Here is a 22536-nt window from a genome sequence, read left to right as displayed (position 1 = left end):
TGCTTCTTAGAATTTAGGAAGTACTTTTCTGCCTTCTTCAGTTCATCTCCCCTGGAATGTGACACTTAGGCTCCCTGCCACCTGGAAGCGCAGGAGGCATGGGGCAAGGGTGTGCTCTGCCTAACTCTGATGTCTCTTTTGTAATTTTCATGGTTAATTCAAAAGGTAATTGCCTTAGAATTACTTCTGTCTGAAGTTTAGGAACTATTCAAAAACTCTGTTTTTTTTAAAGCTCTAAGGAACCCTTAAGGTAGTTTTGGACAAACACAATAACTTAAATCAGTATCTTTTACTTCTAGAATTCCTTATCTGCTGTCTTAAAAAGATGCAGTTGCTCGAGAGTCAAGGGCTGAAGTAATGCTTCCAGACTGAGCTGTAGATGACTGGAATATAATCACAGATTTTCCTGCGTTTTTGACTTGTGAATTTGAATGAAATCGCAGGTCTGGGGCATGGTCTTCCTTTTGGGTGTAAGTTATAGTAAACTCAGAAACAGCCTTCATAAGATTTAGGTTGAAATTGCTGTTTAAGAACAAAGTTTACTGAATCACTTTGCCATATAGCAGAAACTAACACAACCTTATAAATCAACTATACTCCAATAAAAGTTAATTAAAAGTACTTTATTTTTAGAGCAGTTTTAGGTTTACAGAAAAGTTGAGAGGCTGGTACAAAGAGTTCTCATATATCCTCTCACACTTTCTCCTATTGATATTTTACAAGTATTTTACAATACTGTACACAATTAATAAACTGATTAAGTGAAAGTGAAGTCACTCAGTTGTGTCCGACTCTTTGCGACCCTATGAACTGTAGCCTACCAGGATCATCCGTCCATGGGATTTTCCAGGCAAGAGTACTGGAGTGGGTTGCCATTTCCTTCTCCAGGGGATCTTCCTGACCCAGGGATCGAACCCAGGTCTCCCACATTGCAGGCAGACGCTTTACCGTCTGAGCCACCAGGGAAGTCCAAAAAACTGATTATAACACAGTCAAAAAAAAGTTTTACTCAAAATCATAACAGTCCACCATGGATTTTTCTGTAACATTTCCCTGAAGTATGTGATGACAGCAGTTATCACAGTATGGAATATTTTTGTTTTAAAGGCTCTGGTGCTTTACCAAGTTGTGAGGGGTGGGGGTGGAGTAGAGGTTTAAAATATGACTTTTTCCTTCTGGGGATGATAGAAATGAAATGATTTTATCAAGAGTGCTGGTGGACCTGTCTCCCATCCCCTATGCCCTCTCTTTAGGGACAGAGGAGAAAGGATGGTCGTGGTCTCTGCACAACCCTAAGGGATGATGTAAAGATCCATCTCCTACTTCGGTGTGTAAGCCCTTGAAGGACTGCTAGTCCTCTCTGCCCCCTGGTGGCCATATGGAGAATTGCCTCAGCTTGTCTGGATACTGGGGCCGAGAACAGCGTTCCCCCTGCCCTTTGTCTCGGTTACTCCCGGGTCGCGCTCACCATGTACTCCCGGGTCGAGCTCACCATGTGTGTAGGTTGTAGATACCATCGGCTCTGCAGGAGTGTGGGCCTGTTCCTTCTTTGCAGCACAGCCTGTTGCTAGATGCAAAGATTAGAACAACATGTAAAACAGTGACTTTGAGGTGTTTCTTCTCTGGTGGAGGAGGTGAAATATAAAGTGGCTGCACAGATCTCACTTGGGGGCCCATGTGGTTGGCTCACGAAGCAGTCCCTGCCGCCGGTGGGTAGAGTTGAAGGACACTTACCCAAGGGTGAGGGAGGACCAGTGTGTTCAAGGGACTCTGTGTTAGGGTGGGCCGTACACTGCCAGCTATCTGTATGGGAGGGGTGCAACGACTATCGGTGGAGGCTTTCCTGGGAAGCCAGCCTGAGGGGCTTTGGGAGCAGGTGGTGACAGGCCTGAAAAGCGCAGGCAGGTCTGTGCTCTGAGGCTGGTCAGCTCCCTTTGTACCATCCGTGGTATAAAAGCTGGATTGATGCAGATGGTCATCCAGGGGCCCTTTGCATGTTTTATAAAAAATTCATTTGACTTATTTTTTGGCCAGATAAACATATGAAGAGCATGCATTGATATATACAAATTCTAAAGTATATAAATTTTGGTAGTATTTAAAAGTTTGTAATTCTCGATGTTACTGTGTGCCTGCCTTTCTGCAAATCTCACAGGTCATGAAACCAGCTGCCCTGCTCCCCAAGGGTCTGTATGTGCCGTGTGTCATTATGAAACTATGTGTCTTTTAGTCACATGACCCAGTCAAGAAGAAGAGTCATGCATGCGTGTGGGCCCAGTCACTCCAGTCCTGTCCGACTCTTCGCAACCCCATGGACTGTAGCCTGCTAGGCTCCTCTGTCCATGGGATTCTCTAGGCGAGGGTACTGGAGTGGTTGTCATACCTTTCTCCAGATGATCTATATGCTGGTATGCAAATAGTGTCTCAGTAACACATCCAGGGTTGCAGGCCTTCGCAGCAATGGGGAGGAGGACGCCAGAGTGCGTGTTCTTTCCATTACCTCCCAAGGGTGGTTTTAAAATGTTTTAGTTAGAGAACCGTGGCTTCTGCTAGGTAAAACTTTTAAGCTTACCTTGGTGTGGGTAGACACAGCAAAGCCAGCAGATGTCCCCCCAACTTCGGTCCTCCACCTCCTGGCTGTGACCGGGAGCTTGAGCCTTGGATAGTTTGGCTTTTAACCTCCTTGTCATTATTGTGCAGGACAGAACTGTAATTCCTTGCTAGTGGTCTAAGGCTGGAAGGATGCAGTACCTTGTTGTCTTGGCAACAGAGAGCGGTGGGTCAGCACTGCAGTCTCCGGTCCCAAGAAGCTGGCAGGGTGGTTCACCGTGTGGGCCTTGAGCTCTAGCGTGGTCTTGGCCTTAGTTTCTGTGATGATTGAGATGCAGTATTTTTAAAGGAATCAACTTTGCCTCTTAAATTGATCTTATAACTAACTGCAAGGTTGTACCTTGCTTGTGATTCTGATTCAAATATGCAGCTTCATATATGAAATATGAAGTTACTTTAAAGGAGAAGGATATGTTGTTTCTCCTAGTAGAGTGTAGCAAACCTCCTCCCTCTCCCGCCCACTCCATTTGCAGAGCATCTGTGGAGGAGACGGACAGGAAAGGTGAGGGATGTCTCCTCTCTCAGCTCTTCAAAGGTCATGTTAAATACACCCTTACTGCTTAGCCAGTCCTCATGCTGGTAAACAAGGGGAGTTAAAACCTAATTCCTGGTGAATCTTAAGTTTGCTCTGAGGCTGATTCCCTCCTGTGTGAGTCTCTTAGGAGGTACCAGAGAAGGCGCCCACGATGTGGAAAGCTTTCCTGACTTCTTCATGTTGGCCCTGGGTTGTGTTTACAGACTCTGAGCAAGAGAATTCCTTAGGTTGTGAGCAGTCATTCTTTTCAGTGACCTACAGCAGGGATCCCCAACCCCGGGGTCAGATTTTAAGAACCAGGCTGCACAGCAGGAGGTGAGCTGTGGGCAAAGTGTGTGAGGCTTCATCTGCTGCTCCCCATCATTCTCATTACTGGCTGAACCATACCCACCCCCCCACCCCCAAACCATTCCTCCCCCCTGCCCCAGTCTGTGGAAAAATTGTCTTCCACGAAACTGGATCCTACTGACCAAAAGGTTGAGTACCTCTGACTTAAAAGAATACTCTTGAGTTTGATAACATGGTTTATGCTAAGCTGCTAAGTCACTTCAGTCGTGTCCGACTCTGTGCGACCCCAGAGATGGCAGCCCACCAGGCTCCCCCGTCCCTGGGATTCTCCAGGCAAGAACACTGGATTATATTTGGGGCGAAAAAAAGTCTTTTTCATGGAATACTGCATTCCTGTCTGTCCATCATTGTTCCTGTCTACAGGGCTATAGCAGTTTTATGACTTTTCGCTGCTTTCAAATAACATCTATTTTTGAAAAAAAGGATGTCCTTCCTCAAAAAGATCTATTGTTGGAAAAATGCTGCTTCCTGGTTAAAGCAACATGTTCCTGTTTGTGTCTAAGACTAGAGAATTTTGTAGGGGGGGATCACTTATATTTTTGAAGGCCTTTTAAAATAGCAGTGGTTATGTGGATTTTATTTGTCATGGGAGGTGTAACGGGAGGTTAGAAGGTTGTTTGCAAATCATGGTTTCTTGACAAATGACAGTTGGAGCATTTCAGGTGATGTAAGGCTCCAGAACTTTTTCCCTATAGGCAAGTTTGTTGAAAACTTCACTCTGAATGTTTCTTTGTGTAGAAATGGGAAAAAAAAGCATCCAAGCATGTAAGTCCTGGAAGGGCATGTGTTTCCTTGTTCCTGTTATGAGGGAGTTTGCTCTGAGATGCATCCACGCGGCAGGTCTCTAATGGGTTTGAAGTAAGTCTCTTCAGCACCTGCCCTTATGCCTGTTTGTCTCCTTGCTGGGTGAAGGCAGTTCCGTGTACCAGCTCATAGGTTATTTTGGCAAAGGCCAACCCAGAAGGGCCGATGAGGGTTGAAACCTCTGCGTGAAAAGTGGCTGAAGTGTGAGGGGCCGGCGCTGAGGGGTGAGGTGGCTCCCGGCAGAGCCTAGATCCCTGGGTCTTGTCCCTCACGCCCCAGTGTATTTCGTTTCTGAAACGTCCGACCACCTGGAGATTTATTTGGACTGTGGAAATGTAGACGTCGACCGGTAGTTCCCCTGGGAAGATACAAGACCCCTCTGATCACTCACATTTGCTTCAGGTCTTCTCTTGTTAGCTTGTAGACCAGAGTGGGGGGCCTAGACTGAGGGTGGGGGTGATTCAGGCCACTGGACACCTGGGGAGAGGGTAGAAGAAATTGATAAGAAAGAAAAGACCACACTTGCCTATTGCAAAATACCACCCAGCCCACCTTGCTCCTAGGAGAGGAGAAGAAAACCTTGTCTTCCTTTTTGCCTTTCAGTGTATTTTAAGTCCCCTGCAATCCCTCATCTCTAGGAAACCTAGTCTTTGGGTCTCGGGCTCTGTGTTGCTGGAAGCCCGGCTGCCAGCATCTTTCCCCTTTCTTAGTCTGAATCTCTGTGGCTCCTCTCTGCGCATTGTCTTTCATCCCTGGGAGTCTGAGGCCAGAGATTTCCTGATGCCTTTCCTAAGCTTTCTGACTCACCCAAACCTGTGCTGGTCACAAGCGAAACATTACATCAACTTACTTGTTGCCTGCAGACGTCAGTGCGTTACATTGACTCTGTTAGTTACGGAGAAGAGATCTCAGGTTGAGGTGGACTCTCTGGGAAGTCATCTAATTCCAGCTAGATGAAACTGCCTTCCCTGTGACAGCTTCATGTGGAAACATGGTGTCTGTCCTGGAGTTTCCAAGCTCCCTGAGGCACAGACCATGCGGCCCAAGTTTCTTTTCTCTAGACTCACTCTAAGAGTAATAGAGGAAACCCTGGACGCCATCTGACCCTTTGCGATCCCATGGTCTGCAGCCCACCAGACTCCTCTGTCTATGGAATTCTTCAGGCAAGAATACTGGACTGGGTAGCCGTTCCTTTCTCCAGGGGATCTTCCTGATCCAGAGATTTGCACTTTTGAAAAATCCTATTTCTTTCTACTCCTTTGCTAAATAGACTTTTTCAGTGTAAATGTATGTGCCTGATTAAGGTTAATGAACGTAAATAGTCTTGCCTGTTGGAAGTACTATGGGCCTTGGGCAGATTATAACAGGTTGATCAATATTTCAGTGAAAAAAATGTCAGACTTTCGTGTTAGACTCAGATTATAAACTCTTCAGAAATGGGAGGGTAGTTTCTGTGTTACTATTTAAGGACTACAGCAGCACACATTTATAATACATAAAATAGAATGTGAATCTTAGCATTATTCAGAAGGACTTTCCATTATGAGAATTAAAACTCATTATTTGAGACATTTTTATTGGCTTTTCCTACCTGCACAAAAAATATTATGATTGGGGTAGGATTGCTTCCTAAGAAGGGGTTTTGGACTGGATAGTGGGGATGGTTTTGTTTTAGCTTTCTTATTTGTATTGAATTTTTAGATCTACATGTAGATTTCAGTCTATAAATAGCTTTCGTAAGATTTGTGGGAAATAAAGCTACAGATGAATAAAATGAAAGTCCTTCACTTTATCTGAAACTTTACCATCAGAAGGTGCTACTTTAAATTTCTGTATTGTAAGTTTTAAATTGGGGCAATTGAGAATCATAAATGAGGTCTTCCCTCCACCCCCACCCCCCAGCACATCATAATATTCTAAAATCTTCTTGGAATCCTCTTAGAAAGGTTTTAATTTCCTTGCCTAGTTTATTCTGTCAATCATTGTCTGTTATCTCTGCCCTTGATGTATGAAATATAATTGCACGCATAGTTTGAATTGTTCTCAAAGGTACCCTTAAGGTTTCAAAAATTTTTTCTTACCCGAGACAGAGGATTAAATTTAACAGACGTAGTACAAGATTTGTGTAATGAAAAGTACAGAACATTGTTGAAAGAAATTAAGGAAGACCTAAGTAAAGGGAAAAACATCCCATGTCATGGATTAGGAGACAGTATTGTTACAGGAGCAACACTACCTGAATTGATCTTTAGTTTCATTGCAATCCTTTTTAAAGCTGGCTTTTCTGCAGAGATTTACAAGCTGATTCTAAAATTCACATGTACCCAAGAAACTAGAATAAGCTTGAAACATTCACAATTTCTGATTTCACACTTGCTCTAAAGCTGCATAAATGAGACCTTATGTGGTTCTGGCACGAGGACGGACTTGTAGACCAATGGGATAGATCTCAGAGTACAGACATAAATATTGACACTTGTGAGCCATTGATCTTCAGCAAGGGTAGTGATACAGTTCACTGGGGAAACAATAGTGTGTTTCCATAGAGGATGATAGGATAACTGGATATCTACATGTAAAAGAATGAAGTTGAATGCTTACCTTACTGTATATGTAAAATAATTAAAAATGGAGTATAGACTTAAACGTAAGAGCTACGACTATAGAAGAAGAAACTCTATGTAGAAGCAAATATATTAATACATCTTTGTGACCTTGGGTCAGATAACTGTTTCTTAAATCTGACTATAAAAACATACACAACAAAAGAGTAGATAAGTTGAACTTCATCAGAATTAAAAACCCTGTGCTTCAAAGGGCATTATCCCAGAAAGTGAAATGGCAGCCCACTGAAAGGGAGAGAATGTTACCCAGTAATGTATCTGGAAAGGGCCTTCTATCCAGAATACATAAAGAATCCTCAACATGCAATGATGAAGACAAATAGCCCAATTAAAAAGTGAACAAAAAATTGAATAGATATTTACCCAAAGATGTATAAATGGCCAGTAAGCACGTGAAAAATTGTCATTAGGGAAATACAAGTCAGCACCTTCAAACACACCTAGGAAGGCTAAAATAGAAAAGACAGACATTAGTGTTGGCAAGGATGTATGTGGAGAAATTAGAGTCCTCAGATGTAGCCACTTAGGTGAACAAGCTAAAGACAAGAGTTATCTTATGAATGAGCAGTTCTGCTCCAGGTATATACATTCCCATGAGAACTAAAGACCGGTGTGCAAGCAGAAATGTATGCATGAGAGTTGATAACAGCATTATTCATGCCAGTCATAAAGCAGGGAAAGCCCGAATGTCCATTAGCTGATGAATGGATAAACACAATGTGGCATGTCTACCGTGGAATATTATTTTGCAATACAAAGGAAAGTATCATTACCTGCTGCAGCATAGATGAACCCTGAAGGTATTAGGCCAAGAGAAAGAAGCCAGTCACAAAAGAGCGCGTATTCCATTGTTAGATTCCATTTATACGAAATGTCCAGAATAGGCAATTCTGTAGGCACAAAACAGATTAATGCTTGCCAGGAGCTAGGGAAAGGGAGGATGGGGAGAGAGTACTAATGGTTATGGGGTTGTTTTGGGGTGGTAAAATGCCAGGAATTATGATGGTGTTTGACAAAGACAAACCATGGAATTATTCACAAGCGATAAATCTTGAGTTCTAATATATCTGAGAACCTCTGGGCCTGCTTACAGTGACTCTCTAGAAGGAGGTGTAGCCTCAGTATGGGGTAGGGGTGGAGGTTTTTGCACCCCCTACCTGGTCCTGTGGTCTCCCACCAGAAAAAAAAAATGTGAATATCTCAATAGGGCTTTTGTTTTAAAAACGAAGAGGATAATTTTACAGATATTTTAAAATATGTTTGTTTTAGATTTTGGCCAAGATTTGGAGGAGGAGTAAACATCTATTCATATTCTTGAGATCAGAAGCTGTTATTCACTGGAGTCTTAAAATACTAACTCATGTACACCTAAGACTTACATAATATTATACATCAACTATACCACAATTAAAAAAAGAGCTGGTTCCTTGCTGGCTTGTCATGTAAATCAGTATAAACAGGATTTTGAATCTTTACCTGTTCTAAACTTCCATGAATTACTAGGACTCTTTTTTCTATGTATTGTAACATGATCTGTTAAAACAAGGCAAGTGTCTCTTTTTTAAAAAGAGAATATTTAAATTTAAATATTTCTGTATGTAAGAAATGTCACTTGGTAAAAATTGGAAAGAAAAATTGGATTCATGCTCATCTTTAAGTGTAGGCATGAAGTAACATGCATTAATCAAGAAAATAATGACTGAACTGGCAAATATTTGTACTTTACAATTAAAACCTTACTTTTGATATTTTACTGTTAAAGCCAGAAAATAATTGGTAACAACTTATGAGGAATTTATTTTCATAACTTTGAGCCAGTGCCATTTATATTTTTATGGCCTTTGTATGTGTCCCAAAGGCAGTTGTGATGGATGACATTGTGTAGGCCCAGGATTTCTCTTAATATGAAAAGTGATTTTTGATGTCTAAAAAACTTGTATTTGAAAAAAAGCTATCTTTAATTTGGTCTGTAAATATAATGACTTATTTTAGAAGCCTCTTTTCCTGACAAGTCTAATAATTCCTGTCCTTTTTTTTTTCAAACAGGATCTGGAAATAGTGTATTCCTATTTACATGGGATGGAAGCCTTGTCCAACCTGAGAGAGCATCAGCTTAGGTAAGTCAGTTTAAGATGAATAACAGTGGGATGCTAGAATTTGATATGATCATTTATTATCCTGTAGAAGTAGGATTGTAGGATTAAAGATAACTTACTTCTGAGCACTCTGCCTCATCTGGCCTCCGTACTTGGCCTTGTAAGTTTTACATCCACGTTGTAATTTTTGACATTTCTGCCAGAGTGATCACCTCTCTCCTTCCTGTCCATCTTCTCACCTAAGGTAATAAACCCCACTTGGTGAATACACCAAAGGAGCATTGTTTGCCATCCTGGTAAATAAAAATCAGTTTCTTAGCACTCAGATACATATGAAACCAGAATGTTTTTAACTGTTCAGAGAAGGACTCAGTTCATTGTTTTAGTATGTTTTAGGTCTTTGTATGGGATGTATTTATTGCATTAAGTTGTCTGCCCTTTTCTGGGAAACTCACTTTATACCGTAGTTGGTTTTATGTGAGTCCACTCGTAAAACTCTAATTGCTTCTCTAGTACAGTAACACAGCAGGCTTATTTATGGTTATCTGGGCTTATACTAAAAGATCAAAACATCTTGGATAATCTAGTGATTAACTGGAACAGAAAAGAAAGGACATTGGGAAGAAGGATTGCATATAAACACCAACAAGGAAGTTATGGGAAAATTCTGTTTCCTCCATCTCCAGATACTTTTGATACCAGCAGTTTTTAATTATGAAAGGAATACTTTTTCTATATATTTCCCTTTTACTCTTTAAACACTAATTAATTTTTGAGCATGTCAATTTCATATTTAGTTGTTAATTGAAAAACATATCAAGAGGATTGAATACTTCTAAAATTAAATTTTTAATGAAAATCATTTAAAATAGATTGTCGGTTAAGTGTTTAAAAATTCAGTCAAGTTTTATTAGAAAGGGCCAAACCATTGGGAATTTAAAAGATGGCTCAAATTAAAGTGAGGATAATTTCTAAAGTGTGAATGAAATTTTCATTTTATGAATTTTGATGGCAGCTATCCTAGGAAAGGAGAAGGCAATGGCAACCCACTCCAGTGCCCTTGCTTGGGAAAATCCATGGACGGAGGAGCCTGGTAGGCTGCAGTCCATGGCGTTGCTGAGAGTCAGACACGACTGAGTGACTTCATGTTCACTTTTCAGTTTCATGCATTGGAGAAGGAAATAGCAACCCACTCCAGTATTCTTGCCTGGAGAATCCCAGGGACGGCGGAGCCTGAGGGGCTGCTGTCTGTGGGGTCGCACAGAGTCAGACACAACTGAAGCGACTTAGCAGCAGCAGCAGCAGCAGCAGCATCCTAGGAAAAGCCTGTAGTGCCAATTATCTGTTTTACTGAGTGCAGTGAACCCACAAATGCAAATTGATTAATATACAAATGCAAACTTTGCCAGATGCATGTAAAAATTCACATGGGTAATGTCTCGATAGTTAGATTATATTGATTATATAATGTGTGTCTGTAGTATATGTGGTCATAAAATTATTTAAGGTAATAGTAATTCTATGCAATAAAAAGGGAAAATTTTAATACATCTTATGAAGATTTTCAAGATTAAAAAAGTAGAGGTAATATAATAAAGCCCCATACACCCCTTAACCTGCTTCAGAACCATCAATTTCCTGCTGTTTCAAAAGTAAATTTTGGCTGGAAATAACTGATTATTTCCACAGTACAGTTTAGTGTATTTGTACCTTAAGAAGTCCATTTTGGAGACCATTCAACTCTGTTGGCATGAAGTTACAAAGAGACACCTTTAGGATATTTATCTTGTTCTGCTTATGTTGAAAAGTAGTTTGTTTCTCATATTTATGAAAAACATCAGCTGAAACTAAGTCCGTTTTTAGAATAAGATTGGAATACCAAAATGAATAATAGTGAGAAAAGAGGTACAGATAAACTCAATGACTTGGATAAACTGCTTTGTAGTAACCACTGTTTCTGGGGAAAATACATCTTATTTAGATGTTACTCCCTTTGAATTTTATAAATAAAAGTTTTCCCTGTGGGATTAAACAGAGCAGTTAAGACTTCCATGTAATGCAGTTTTCCAAATTTAGGAAGACAACAAAAAAAAGCTGCTCGTAAGATTTTCCAAGTCTGTTTCCTCAGTGCTGGGCAGCAGGACACCGGTATTGGGGGGGCGGCGGGTGGGGAGGCTTTCCTCTTTGGGAGCCCCGCGTGGTGCGCTGTGGGGCCATCAGTGCATGGATCCCGAGCACTTTGTCATGTGCAGTCAGTTGGCCGTGTCGCTGTGAGGTCGCTCACTCTACCCAATCTGAAGGGTTCAGAGCTTCACCGAGAACCTGGATGTCTTTCCCACGCAGCGTCATTTTCTAATGTTTACTCCCTTAATCCATATGGATTAGAGGCAGCATGTTTGCCAAAGGGGAGGAGGAAGCTCCAGTTGGGAGTTGAGGCCAAAATACCTTTAAAAAGCAGAGTAACTGTGGCCATTCGGTGTTGGAAACAAGAGCTTGCTGGGGGGGAAATATATATATATATATATATATATATATATATATATATATAGTTGTATATAGTATATGTGTGTGTGTGTCCATGTATACATTCTTCAGCATTATGGATGAGCATAATTATTATTACACAGGCAATTTTAGACATTAAGGGACAACTGAAATGTGGCTAGTATATTCTTTAGGAGTTTGGGGAAGATCAAACATTCTGTTAACAGCAGTTAAGAAAAAATTTTTTTTGGTACTTTCCCCATGTATTTACAGCTTTGTCATATAGTTGATTTTGCCCTGATCTTCTGTTGGTGCTGGTTAGGCTGACTTATGCAGTCATCAGTTGTCACCTCATGCCTGCTATGTGCTGGAAATCAGGTCGGCCGTGGAGATGCTTCAGTGAAGTTGCCCAGACCCCTGCCGCCACGAAGCTTATGTTCCTAGTGGGGCAGACAGGATTTAGGGGTGTAGACCACTGTTGTTTCATTCAGATGTTAGCATGTTGGGCTGCTCTTACTTTGTGGTTGAAAAGAGGGAACATTTGTGCCAGCTCAGCTGCTCAGAGATCCCCACGGTGCCAATGGGTCCTGATGCTCTGGGTGGGAGCGGGCAGGAGCTGTGGGAAGGTGAGTGTAGGTCGGGATGCTCGGTGCAGTCAACAGCACAGGGCTGTATTCAAGGACAGGGGCTTGGATTTTCTCCTGAAGGCAGTGGAGATTAAGAGCAGGTGTGAGGTTCTGTGACTGCATGTCAGGTGAACAGGCAACAGGTGCGCAGAATAGAAGCAGAAGCTACCTCTGTGGTCCTCGTAGGAGATAACAGTGGGATGATGGCTTAGACGGGTTTCCCAGGTGAGTCAGCAGTAAAGAATCCACCTGCCGGTGCTGGAGGTGCAGGCAACTTGGGTCCTGTCCCTGGGTTGGGAAGATCCCCTGGAGGAGTAAAGGGCAGCCCACTCCAATATTCTTGCCTTGGTAATTCCATAGACATAGGAGCCTGGCAGGCCATGGGGCCACAGAGTCAGGCAGGACTGAGCGATGGTGCATTCGAGCATGATGACTGATACCAGGTTTTCACAGGTGGGTGGTGAATGTGGTCAGCCTGGGAGGATATCTTTTTGAAACAGGAACTGGTGGAAAGAGACGGGCTGTGAACAAAAGAGAGGAGTCAAGGATGATGATGCCAAAGTTTTTGGCCTAAACACTTGGGTTATGACTGGGAAAAAGCAGATTTGTAGGGTAGAAATTTAAGATCTTTTTGAATGTTTTGAAGATGAAATGGATATTACACCAATTTGGCATTTAGAAGAGTGGTTATCACAGTGAGGGCTTAGGTGTGGGGTATGGCTTTGGAAGCCATCAGTTTATGGATGACGTTAAAAATCAGACTGGATAAGGTTACATGGTGCAGAGGAGAAGGTCTGACAGCCCCTGGAGATGGTCCATTAGAAGTCAAGTAGGAAGTTCCCTGGTGGTCAAGTGGTTAGGACTCTGCACTGTTATTGCAGAGGGTCTGGGTTCAGTTCCTGGTCAGGAAACTGGCATGGAGTCCAAAGGAGTCAGAAAAAATGCTTGGTAAGAAATAGAGGAAAACAATAGAATGGGAAAGACTAGAGATATCTTCAAGAAAATTAGAGATACCAGGGGAACATTTCAGGCAAACATGGGCACAATAAAGGACAGAAATGGTATGGGCCTAACAGAATCAGAAGACATTAAGAAGAGGTGGCAACAATACACAGAAAAACTGTACAAAAAATCTTCATGACCAGGATAATCACGATGGTGTGATCACTCACCTAGAGCCAGATGTCCTGGAATGTGGAGTCAAGGGGGCCTTAGGGAGCATCACTACGAACAAAGCTAGTGGAGGTGATGGAATTCCAGTGGAGCTGTTTCAAATCTTGAAAGATGATGCTGTGAAAGTGCTTCACTCTATATGCCAGCAAATTTGGAAAACTCAGCAGTAGCCACAGGACTGGAAAAGGTCAGTTTTCATTCCAATTCCAAAGAAAGGCAATGCCAAAGAATGTTCAAACTACCACACAGTTGCACTCATCTCACATGCTAGTAATGCTCAAAATTCTCCAAGCGAGGCTTCAACAGTATGCGAACTGTGAACTTCCAGATATTCAAGCTGGTTTTAGAAAAGGCAGAGGAACCAGAGATCAAATTGCCAACATCCATTGTATCATCGAAAAAGCAAGAAAGTGTCAGAAAAGCATCTATTTCTGCTTTATTGACTATGCCAAAGCCTTTAACTGTGGGATCACAACAAACTTGAAAATTCTTAAAGGCAGAAATACCAGACCACCTGACCTGCCTCTTGATAAATCTGTATGCAGGTCAGGAGGCAGCAGTTAGAACTGGACATGGAACAACAGACTGGTCCCAAATTGGGAAAGGAGTACGTCAAGGCTGTATATTGTCACCCTGCTTTTTTAACTTCTATGCAGAGTACATCATGAGAAATGCTGGGCTGGATGAATCACAACCTGGAATCAAGATTACTGGGGAAATACCAATAATCTCAGATATGCAAATGATAAACACTGTTATGGCAGAAAGCAAAGAAGGGCTAAAGAGCCTCTTGATAAAAGTGAAAGAGGAGAGTGGAAAAGTTGGCTTCAAGCTCAACATTCAGAAAACTAAGATCATGGCATCTGGTCCCTTCATTTCATGGCAAATAGATGGGGAAACAGTGAGAGATTTTATTTTTTTGGGCTCCAAAATCACTGCAGATGGTGACTGCAGCCATGAAATTAAAAGACGCTTGCTCTTTGGAAGAAAAGTTATGACCAACCTAGACAGCATGTTAAAAAGCAGAGACATTACTTTGCCAACAAAAGTCCATCTGTCAAAGCAATGGTTTTTCCAGTAGTCATTTATGGATGTGAGAGCTGGACTATAAAGGAAGCTGAGCACTGAAGAATTGATGCTTTTGAGCTGTGGTGTTGAAGAAGACTGTTGAGAGACCCTTGGTTTGCAAGGAGATCCAACCAGTCCATCCTAAAGGAAATTAGTCCTGAATATTCATTGGAAGGACTGATGCTGAAGCCGAAACTCCAATACTTTGGCCACCTGATGCGAAGAACTGACTCATTTGAAAAGACGCTGATGCTGGGAAGGATTGAGGGTGGGAGGAGAAGGGGACGACAGAGGATGAGATGGCTGGATGGCATCACCGACTCAGTGGACAGGAGTTTGAGTAAACACTGGGAGGTGGTGATAGACAGGGAGGCTTGGCGTGCTGCAGTCCATGGGGTCGCAAAGAGTCTGACACAACTGAGCTGCTGAACTGAATTGAATAAGAGGAAAACCAGGAGAGTTAGAGAAGATAATGCTAGAAGGAAAAGAGAGTCATCACATGCTACTGAGAAGTGGAATTGGTACAAGGTCAGAAAAGACTTAGATAACAGGATGCTGGTAGTTCTTCGAGGTGTTTCTTTGTTTGTTTTGAGTTTCAAGGACCTGGTGATTGGGGAGTGGGAGGAGGACGAGAGAATGGAGACAGTTTATTAATGTAGACAACTCTAAAAAGAGAATTTCCATCATGGGAAAAGCGAATGTGGATAGTAGCTGGAGGGGCTGTGGGTTCAAGAGTGTCCCCTCCCTCTGTATGGGCGATGGACGTAAGGTATGTTCATGTATCAAAGGAAGCCATTCAGGAAAGAGGGAGAAACGCGTGATGGGGAGGGAGGAGATGAGCGCGCAGGAGCACAGGAGCCACTGTAGCAAGACCGAGATCTCGGAGAGGATGCGACAGGAAGCAGGGCAGAGCCTGTTACATAATTTAAGACCTGGTATTTTTAGACCCATGACTTAAGTCTCTCATCCTTTCCTGGGAAGAATTCGTGTGATTCAGTCACTTAAAACTCTGTGTTTAATGTGTGTTCAAGGACCCATGCTGCCTCCCGGAGTTCAGTGAATGTTTCGGGATAGGGGTTGAGAGGCCGAGGGACTCTGAACTAGGGTGGTGGTCACAGGAAGAGCAAGGCAAAAGAGAACTCAGGTGAGGTGTTTTCAAGTGAAAAAAAAACCCAAGAGTGAGTGGCATTGTTTGGAGTTTGCAGACAGGGAACATGTCTGTGTGTGTTGATCCCAGTGTTTCACAGATTGGAGGTTGGTAGCCCCACTGACCAAAGTGCAGATGCTGTTGAAATAATTGCTTTTATAGCCAGTCCTTTTTTTTTCCTTCTTAGTTTCTCCTTAGGGAGAAATAGTCATTTTCTCTTTTGCATTTCTGTACTTTTGGGACATTTTACTCAGGCTTAATATAATATGTTTTTTTGAAGATGCTGTTCTTGAGGTAATTTTGAATATTTAAACATTCATGTTTCCGTAATTTTTCCTTCAGAGATGAATCAGCTGAAATAACAAATCTTTAAATTTTAAAGCATATGTTTAGTCATTTTAGTCATAAAAATAATGACTTTAATGAAAGCCTACTTTTGTCTGAAATTCCATACTGTTAAGTAACATCAGTGTTAAACTGTGGATGACGTTATCACTTTATAAATTAATAGGTTTCCTTTCTGGCTTTCAGCTTCCTTTTCATTTTCTGTTTACCTTGGAGAACATTAATTTGTCCACGTGTCCTTTACAAAGTATAAAACACATATAATTTTGTTCTCTATGAAATAAACCTGGTGAAGCTGACATCTAACAAAATGTTTCTTTTCAAGCTTTTCTTTACCAGATTTCATTTTATTTTGTTAACCTAGGTACCATAAATATTTGCCTTGAGGCCAATAAATGGTCGTGATAATTCATAGAAATAATCTTAATTTTCTATATAATGTCTCATTTACAATTTAAAACTATTAGTGTGTTTTTTAATGACAAATGATGAACTCATCTCTCTATTTTTATTTTACAGGTTGATGTGTGAAACTGTGAGATACGAAAGACATGAAGCCAATGAAGTTTTGTACTAGTAGGTGTCTCCTTTTTCTTTGCACCATGGGTGATATGGCAGCTAAGTGATGCACTTAGAGTATCAGAGAATTACTAGGGACACCTTGTCAAGGCAGCGTTACTTAATTTTGCATTAACTTTTATTGCATACTGTAGCAATGGGAAGCATTTCAGCTGTTTCCGGCCATAAAGTAAAAGTTTGCAGCCCTTTGCTGATAAGTCTGCATATGCGTTTATGCGTCTCTCATGTAGTTCAGAGATGGTATTTGACATTATGGCGTATTTTGACTTTTATTGTTATTAAATGAGAAATAGTCTGGACTGGAGTCTTTCCAAAGGAAGAAAATGCATATATTCCCACCATCACATCAGATGAGGGGTAATGATAGCATAAATGCCATATTTTGGCTTGTCTTTTTTTTTTTTTTTTGACTGCACTCTGGGGCATATGTGATCTTAGTTCCCCAACCAGCTGTTGAACCTGGGCCCTAGTGGTGAAACCATAGAGTTCTAACCACTGGACCACCAACAGGAAAATAAACTGCCCATGTCTCCCTGGGCTTAGTTTCTTCCTTAAATCGTATTGATATTCTTTTTAAGGTGTGTAACACACTCCTTGAAACAATGGCAACTAGTTTCTTAAAGAATGTGATAAGCAAGCAATAGACAAATGTTGGTGTATTAAGGATGTGTAAGTTCTGATCTACTAGACATATAATTCTGTTGATAATGTTTGCCATGAGTGATGGTTGTTCTGTTGACTTTTCTTCCTGTTTCTCAAGGCACTTACTAAATAATTACTACTTTTCATGCATATTATAAGGAGTCTTTATTGAAATAAATAAGATACAGTATCTGCCCTTAAGGAGACTTTAATCTTTTGGTAGAAGTACAAACAGAAAACAATGGAAAACAGCAACAAAAACTAACCAACCAGAATGACTGAGACTATAGGTTTGCACAGAAGGGGTGCAGGGGAGGGTCTGGGAGAAGTGGCCCTTTGTACTGCGTTATCCTAGTGTGTCTGGTGTCTCTAGAGACTTTCTTGGCAGGAGACACCATGTATACAGGGGCACAGAGAGGGGAGGGGCCTGGCCTCACATTTTGAACAGTGTGGCAAGTTAAGTGCGAGTGGCCTGGGGTGTTGTGGGGTCAAGAGAAGAGGTAGGTCATAGTCACGTTTGCTTGTGAACGTATTGTTAAAAAAGTCATCCTTGCTTCTTTAGGCAACTGGAAATGAGTACTTTTCTTTCTCAATTACATTTTATGATGGAAAATCACAGATGTTCAGAGTATTAGTGACATGGTAATAAAACAGACCCCCATAGATTCATCATGCCACACTGTCCACTGATCACCAACAGTGCTTTATCTCTTACTCCACCTCCAGTAGATTATTTTGAAGGAATTCACCCAAAGCCGTTTTGATATGTGTTTTTATCTTTAAAAGACAGACTCAAGAAGGAAAAAGAAAGCTTAGCCACAGTATTATCATCAGACCACAAAACATAATTCTTTCATATCATGAAAATTAAATTTTTTGGGTATAGTTTGTTTATTGGTTGGTATCTTTCTTAAGTGTCTTTTAATCTACAGGTAAGTGACTAGTTTTCAAGCAGCAAAATGATGTGACCAGAGGCCTTCCAGCCCCACTCATTCCCTCAAAGATAGGATCTGTGTCTGCCTGAGAGCACAGGGGGAGAGTTGGATTGAGTGGACTGGCAGGGAGATCTGTCAGGAGGCCACTGCCAGAATCTGAGATGATGATGCTTGAACTGGGACAAAGACAGCAGAAATGGGACAGTCAGGGGTGGATTTTTTTCTTTTTAATTTTGGCTGCACTGGGTCTCCATTGTGGTGCTCAGGCTCAGAGGTTGTGATGCACAGGTTTAGTTGCCTGAGGTATGTGGGATCTTAGCTCGAACCCGAGTCCCCTGCATTGGAAGGCAAATTCTTAACCACTGGACCCCACCAAGGAAGTCCCACGGATGGATTTTAGAAGAAGACATGGATGGATCTGATGCAGGATGGTTCTTGGCTGTCTATATCCATCTTAGGCTTCAAAGGCTGTACGTACATCCAATAGAGTACAAAATAACCAGATGTAATTGGTAATGAGAAGACTCACACTGGGGGCAAATGCCCTTAATATATTTATCCTTGAAGGAATCAAGTTATGTAAATAACTTAGACTATTAGTTCTCTTTTAGGAGCAATTAAAAGCTACCTGTGGAATGGGTGTACGTGTGTTAGGGTTGATGATCTCTGATGAGTATTATTAATTTGTTTCAGCAGTCCAGTGTCAGTCAGCGTCAGCTTTCTATTAGTTTGTCCTTTCCCCCTGGAACATGATCTGGGCCATGTTGATGCTGAGATAACAGCAAACGTGTAACAAGCCCTCTGTCCATCCCACATACGTGAATCCAAGCTTTGTGTGTATTCGTTTACTTCCTCCTTATAGCCGTCCTGGTGGATCTTTTCATCACCGCTGTTTTATGTGGGAGGGCCCTGAGGCTTGGAGAGAACAGAAAGCTGCCCTGAGAGCACGGCTCAACCTGGGGGGTCTGGACTCACCCCCCGAAGTCCTGGTAGCTCTGCAGCCTCAGCTGTCCGCCTGTGCAGCAGCATCCCCACCCCTTTCATGCCTCCTGAGCATGTAGGTGAGGACCGCATCTCTCCATGGGGTGGAGGGCGCCTCGCCAAGGGGCAGGGGCGGCCCCTGCAACTCACCAGCCCTTCTGCCTGCAATGTCCTGGCTTCCTAACAGTTATTATTTATTATCCATTTAAATGGAAGGTAGAGTGCAGTGTTTTAAATATACTTTTTTTTTTTTAATAGAGTCAGTTTAGGGCACGAATATGAGCTCTGCTGATCACACACAGCTGTGACTTGGAATATCCTACGTTGACTGCATTTGGGCTGGAATGTGCAGCCCAAGTTGGTCGTGTTAATTGTTCCTTTTGACGAATTAGAATCAGGTGGCAATGTAAGCAGGGAAGAGTCTGTGGGTCCCGATTTCATAAGACCAGAAGTTCAGAGACTGAATGTAGATTCACCCAGCCACATCCCCAGGCTTTGGCCGACCTCGTGTGAAGGATGATGGTCCGTGAACAGGCTTGTCTCTGCTCTGAGCAGTTGGTGTAGGTGCAGTTTTAAAAATGAAAGAACATCTGTTTTGGGGGTGTGTCCAACTCCTGTGATGATTTAGTAATACCACCGCTTTTCTGGGGACCTCTTGTGTTTACCTCACGGGGGGAGTGACTTCTCTGCTTGAGCTTGGAGAACGCAGTGTAGTCGAAATATCAGAGACTTTCAGAATTTGGTTTTATAACCGAGAGATTAGTATTTGTTTTCCTTATTATGTTTGTGTGCTGGTGACTTCAAAGACTATAATCATCATAATTTCACCAGGAAAATCTAGGACTCTTTTAATCTACCTCTGTGCCTCGCTGTTCTCATCTGTCAAATAGGAACAGTGATCACAGGGTCCCCACTTTGGTGCCCGTGTGAGGCTGATACGCAGGGCCCTGTGCGGAGAACACAGAGCAGGCACGCGCAGTCAGAAATGCCAGCGGTGGGCAGTGTCCTCCCGCCGTCCACTGTTCTCATCGTTTAGATTTTGCTCTCCCATTGTTTTAACTGCTTTAAGCGTTGTTTAGGAAGGACTAATGACAACAGTGTTCTATCAGTAACTCCCCTGGCATTATTTTAACATGAGCAGTATGGCAGAATGCATTTTAAGTTGTACTGCGATTCAGGGGAGAGTTGTGATTCTGATGAAATGCAATTTTTAAAGTGTCGACTTGCCCATTTAGGATCTAGTATTTGTTATCCTAGAAAGTTAGATATCGTTAGTTGAGCTTTACACAGTGGACAAAACATCAGGTAAATTCTCCCTTCCTCTCTTTTGTTATTGACTGCATATGGTTGTTTTGCTGGCTTGGAAGTGCTGAGTGGGACAGTATACATTTCGTACCTGAGGGAATTTAAGAAAGGAGCTAAATGAATGTGTCCGTTCTCTTTTTCTTTAATGGCCAGCCATCCTCACCATTTTGGTTTAGTATCTAGTGAAGTGCTAAAAAAACCTTTGGATAAGAAATTGAACCATCAAAATGTGTTTTGTTTTCTTAAATTTAAAGCACACACAGACACTCAGTAAACTCAGGTAACTGTACTGCACACCCACTGTCCACACACGTGTTGGAATGGGTGCTTTGGTTTCCGAAAGAGTTTTCATAGCACTTAGATATGGGATTTACCTCCCTTTATTGCAGAAGAGGAAATGGTTCCTTTATTAGAAAAAGCTAGGTTAAGATCAGTGGCATCTTCTAAGGCAGTTTCCTCTAAATCCACGTCTTGCAGAACTTTGGCCCCGCTGCCCCTCTCCCAGGACCTAGCGGTCTTTTCAGTCTGTGATGTGGTTTCTGGTTTCCACAGTCGCCTGTGTCCAGATGTCCCCTCCCTGTCCCCACCACATCCCCTTCCTGCTCCGTGGCCACCCTGTGCTCAGCTCTGCCTGAACCTCTGTCCCCTCCTCCTCCTGGAGGAGGAGCTGCCCCTTCCCTGTGGTGTTGCTCCTCTCCCCCCAGATCTCCCTCCCCTGGAGGAGGAGCTGCCCCTTCCCTGTGGTGTTGCTCTTCTCCCCTGGTCCCTCCTCCCCCTGGAGGAGGAGCTATGGCTTTGCCCGGTGGCTTCCCTCACCGCCCCCACCTCTGGTTCCTTGCCCAGACTTATAGGATAAAGATGCTCAACTGTGAGCTTGGTATGTTGTGATGTACACATGTGCTGTGTGTAAGTATGAAAATTCAAATACTCGTGGATACATGTCTACCCACAAGTAGACTTACTTGAGATTGATTTATGTACATATGGTGATAGTTTAAGGTTTCTCAGCAATAGTTTTCAGAGAAGGCAATGGCAACCCACTCCAGTACTCTTGCCTGGAAAATCCCATGGATGGAGGAGCCTGGTAGGCTGCAGTCCATGGGGTCGCGGAGAGTCAGACACGACTGAAGCAACTTAGCAGCAGCAACAATACTTTAAAAAACACAATATTTTATATTTACTTTTAATCTTTGAAAATGTTTTATTTTTGTGATTACTCAAAGAGCAGTAAAATAAAAACATTTTAAAATGTATTTAGTTTGTGAACTCCAGCAGGGCAGAAACTACACTGGCTTAGATTGTGCTTGTGTTGCCCAGCACAGACATTTGCATCTTGTCTGTTCTCAGTTGTTATTTTTTTGCATTTACTTGAAAGGAGCTATTCCTTTGCTAGATCAGCTGAGAAAGACCTTCTTAATGGTCTTTCAGGTAAAACAGCCTGCATGTTAGGGTTAGGGTTAGGTGTTAAGTCCTTTGTATTGATTTTCTGTGAAACTACTTAGTGAGTAAAAACCTGAACTCTTCTTAAATTCAGCTGTTTAAAGTTGCATGTAGTCAGCAAATGAGGTTCCCTCCCTGTGCTTTCTGATCGGTGCGGCCACAGCGCTGTGAGCTGGCAGTACGTGTCAGCCCTGACCTTCGCAGTAGGGTGGGCAGGTTTGGTGTGGGTTTGTTTCTGGACGGCTGCGAGTTCTTTTTAGAATTTCTGGTGCCAGTTTTCTGTAGGTGAGGAGCAGGTTTACCCTGAAAATGAAACTGTAGTGTGTAACTGAAAGACACAGATATGTGAATTTCATGAACCACTGGTGGGTTTCAGAAGAGTATTTGGCTGCTGTGTCAAATTTGAGAAGTTGTCCCTCAGGTCCTTGGGTTTAGCCATCTGCCCTCTACAGCTGAATCACTGATGAATGGATTCTCATAAATTGTAATCTGCATCGATGTTTTTTCTTTCATTCAAAAAAAGTTTATTGAGTAACTTCATGACACTTAAGACCTCACTCCTTCATTTTGTCTTTAAAATGAATTTTATAAAGTTAAGAATGACTATATGTTGAGTCTATAGAATATTTGGCTTTACTAGTTCTTTAGTTGTTTATATCATTCCCTTTGCTGATTTAGTGAATTAACCTGGTTAGAAAAAATTATGTCCACGTATTTCCCCCATTTTCAAAATACTGATTTTTTTAAAAATAAAAATATTTTCAAAATACTTTAATATATTCAAAATAAAATAT

At 42.0% G+C, this 22536-nt stretch overlaps 1 protein-coding gene across 8 annotated transcripts in view; it reads left to right on the top strand.

Annotated features, from left to right (window-relative positions):
* Positions 1–22536, top strand: part of RAPGEF2 (Rap guanine nucleotide exchange factor 2) — a 266791-nt gene that overhangs the window by 73486 nt on the left and 170769 nt on the right. For all 8 annotated transcript variants that reach the window (XM_069557277.1, XM_069557276.1, XM_069557279.1 and 5 more), the window contains exons 2-3: positions 8968–9038; positions 16380–16436. In XM_069557277.1, coding sequence (XP_069413378.1) covers positions 8968–9038; positions 16380–16436 — 128 coding nt within the window. The remainder of the gene's footprint in view (positions 1–8967; positions 9039–16379; positions 16437–22536) is intronic.

This window comes from Ovis canadensis, chromosome 17, assembly GCF_042477335.2.
Source record: "Ovis canadensis isolate MfBH-ARS-UI-01 breed Bighorn chromosome 17, ARS-UI_OviCan_v2, whole genome shotgun sequence".
Taxonomy (NCBI): Eukaryota; Metazoa; Chordata; class Mammalia; order Artiodactyla; family Bovidae; genus Ovis; species Ovis canadensis.
Note: the sequence above shows the minus strand (reverse complement) of the source record. Positions and strands in the feature narration are given on the sequence as shown.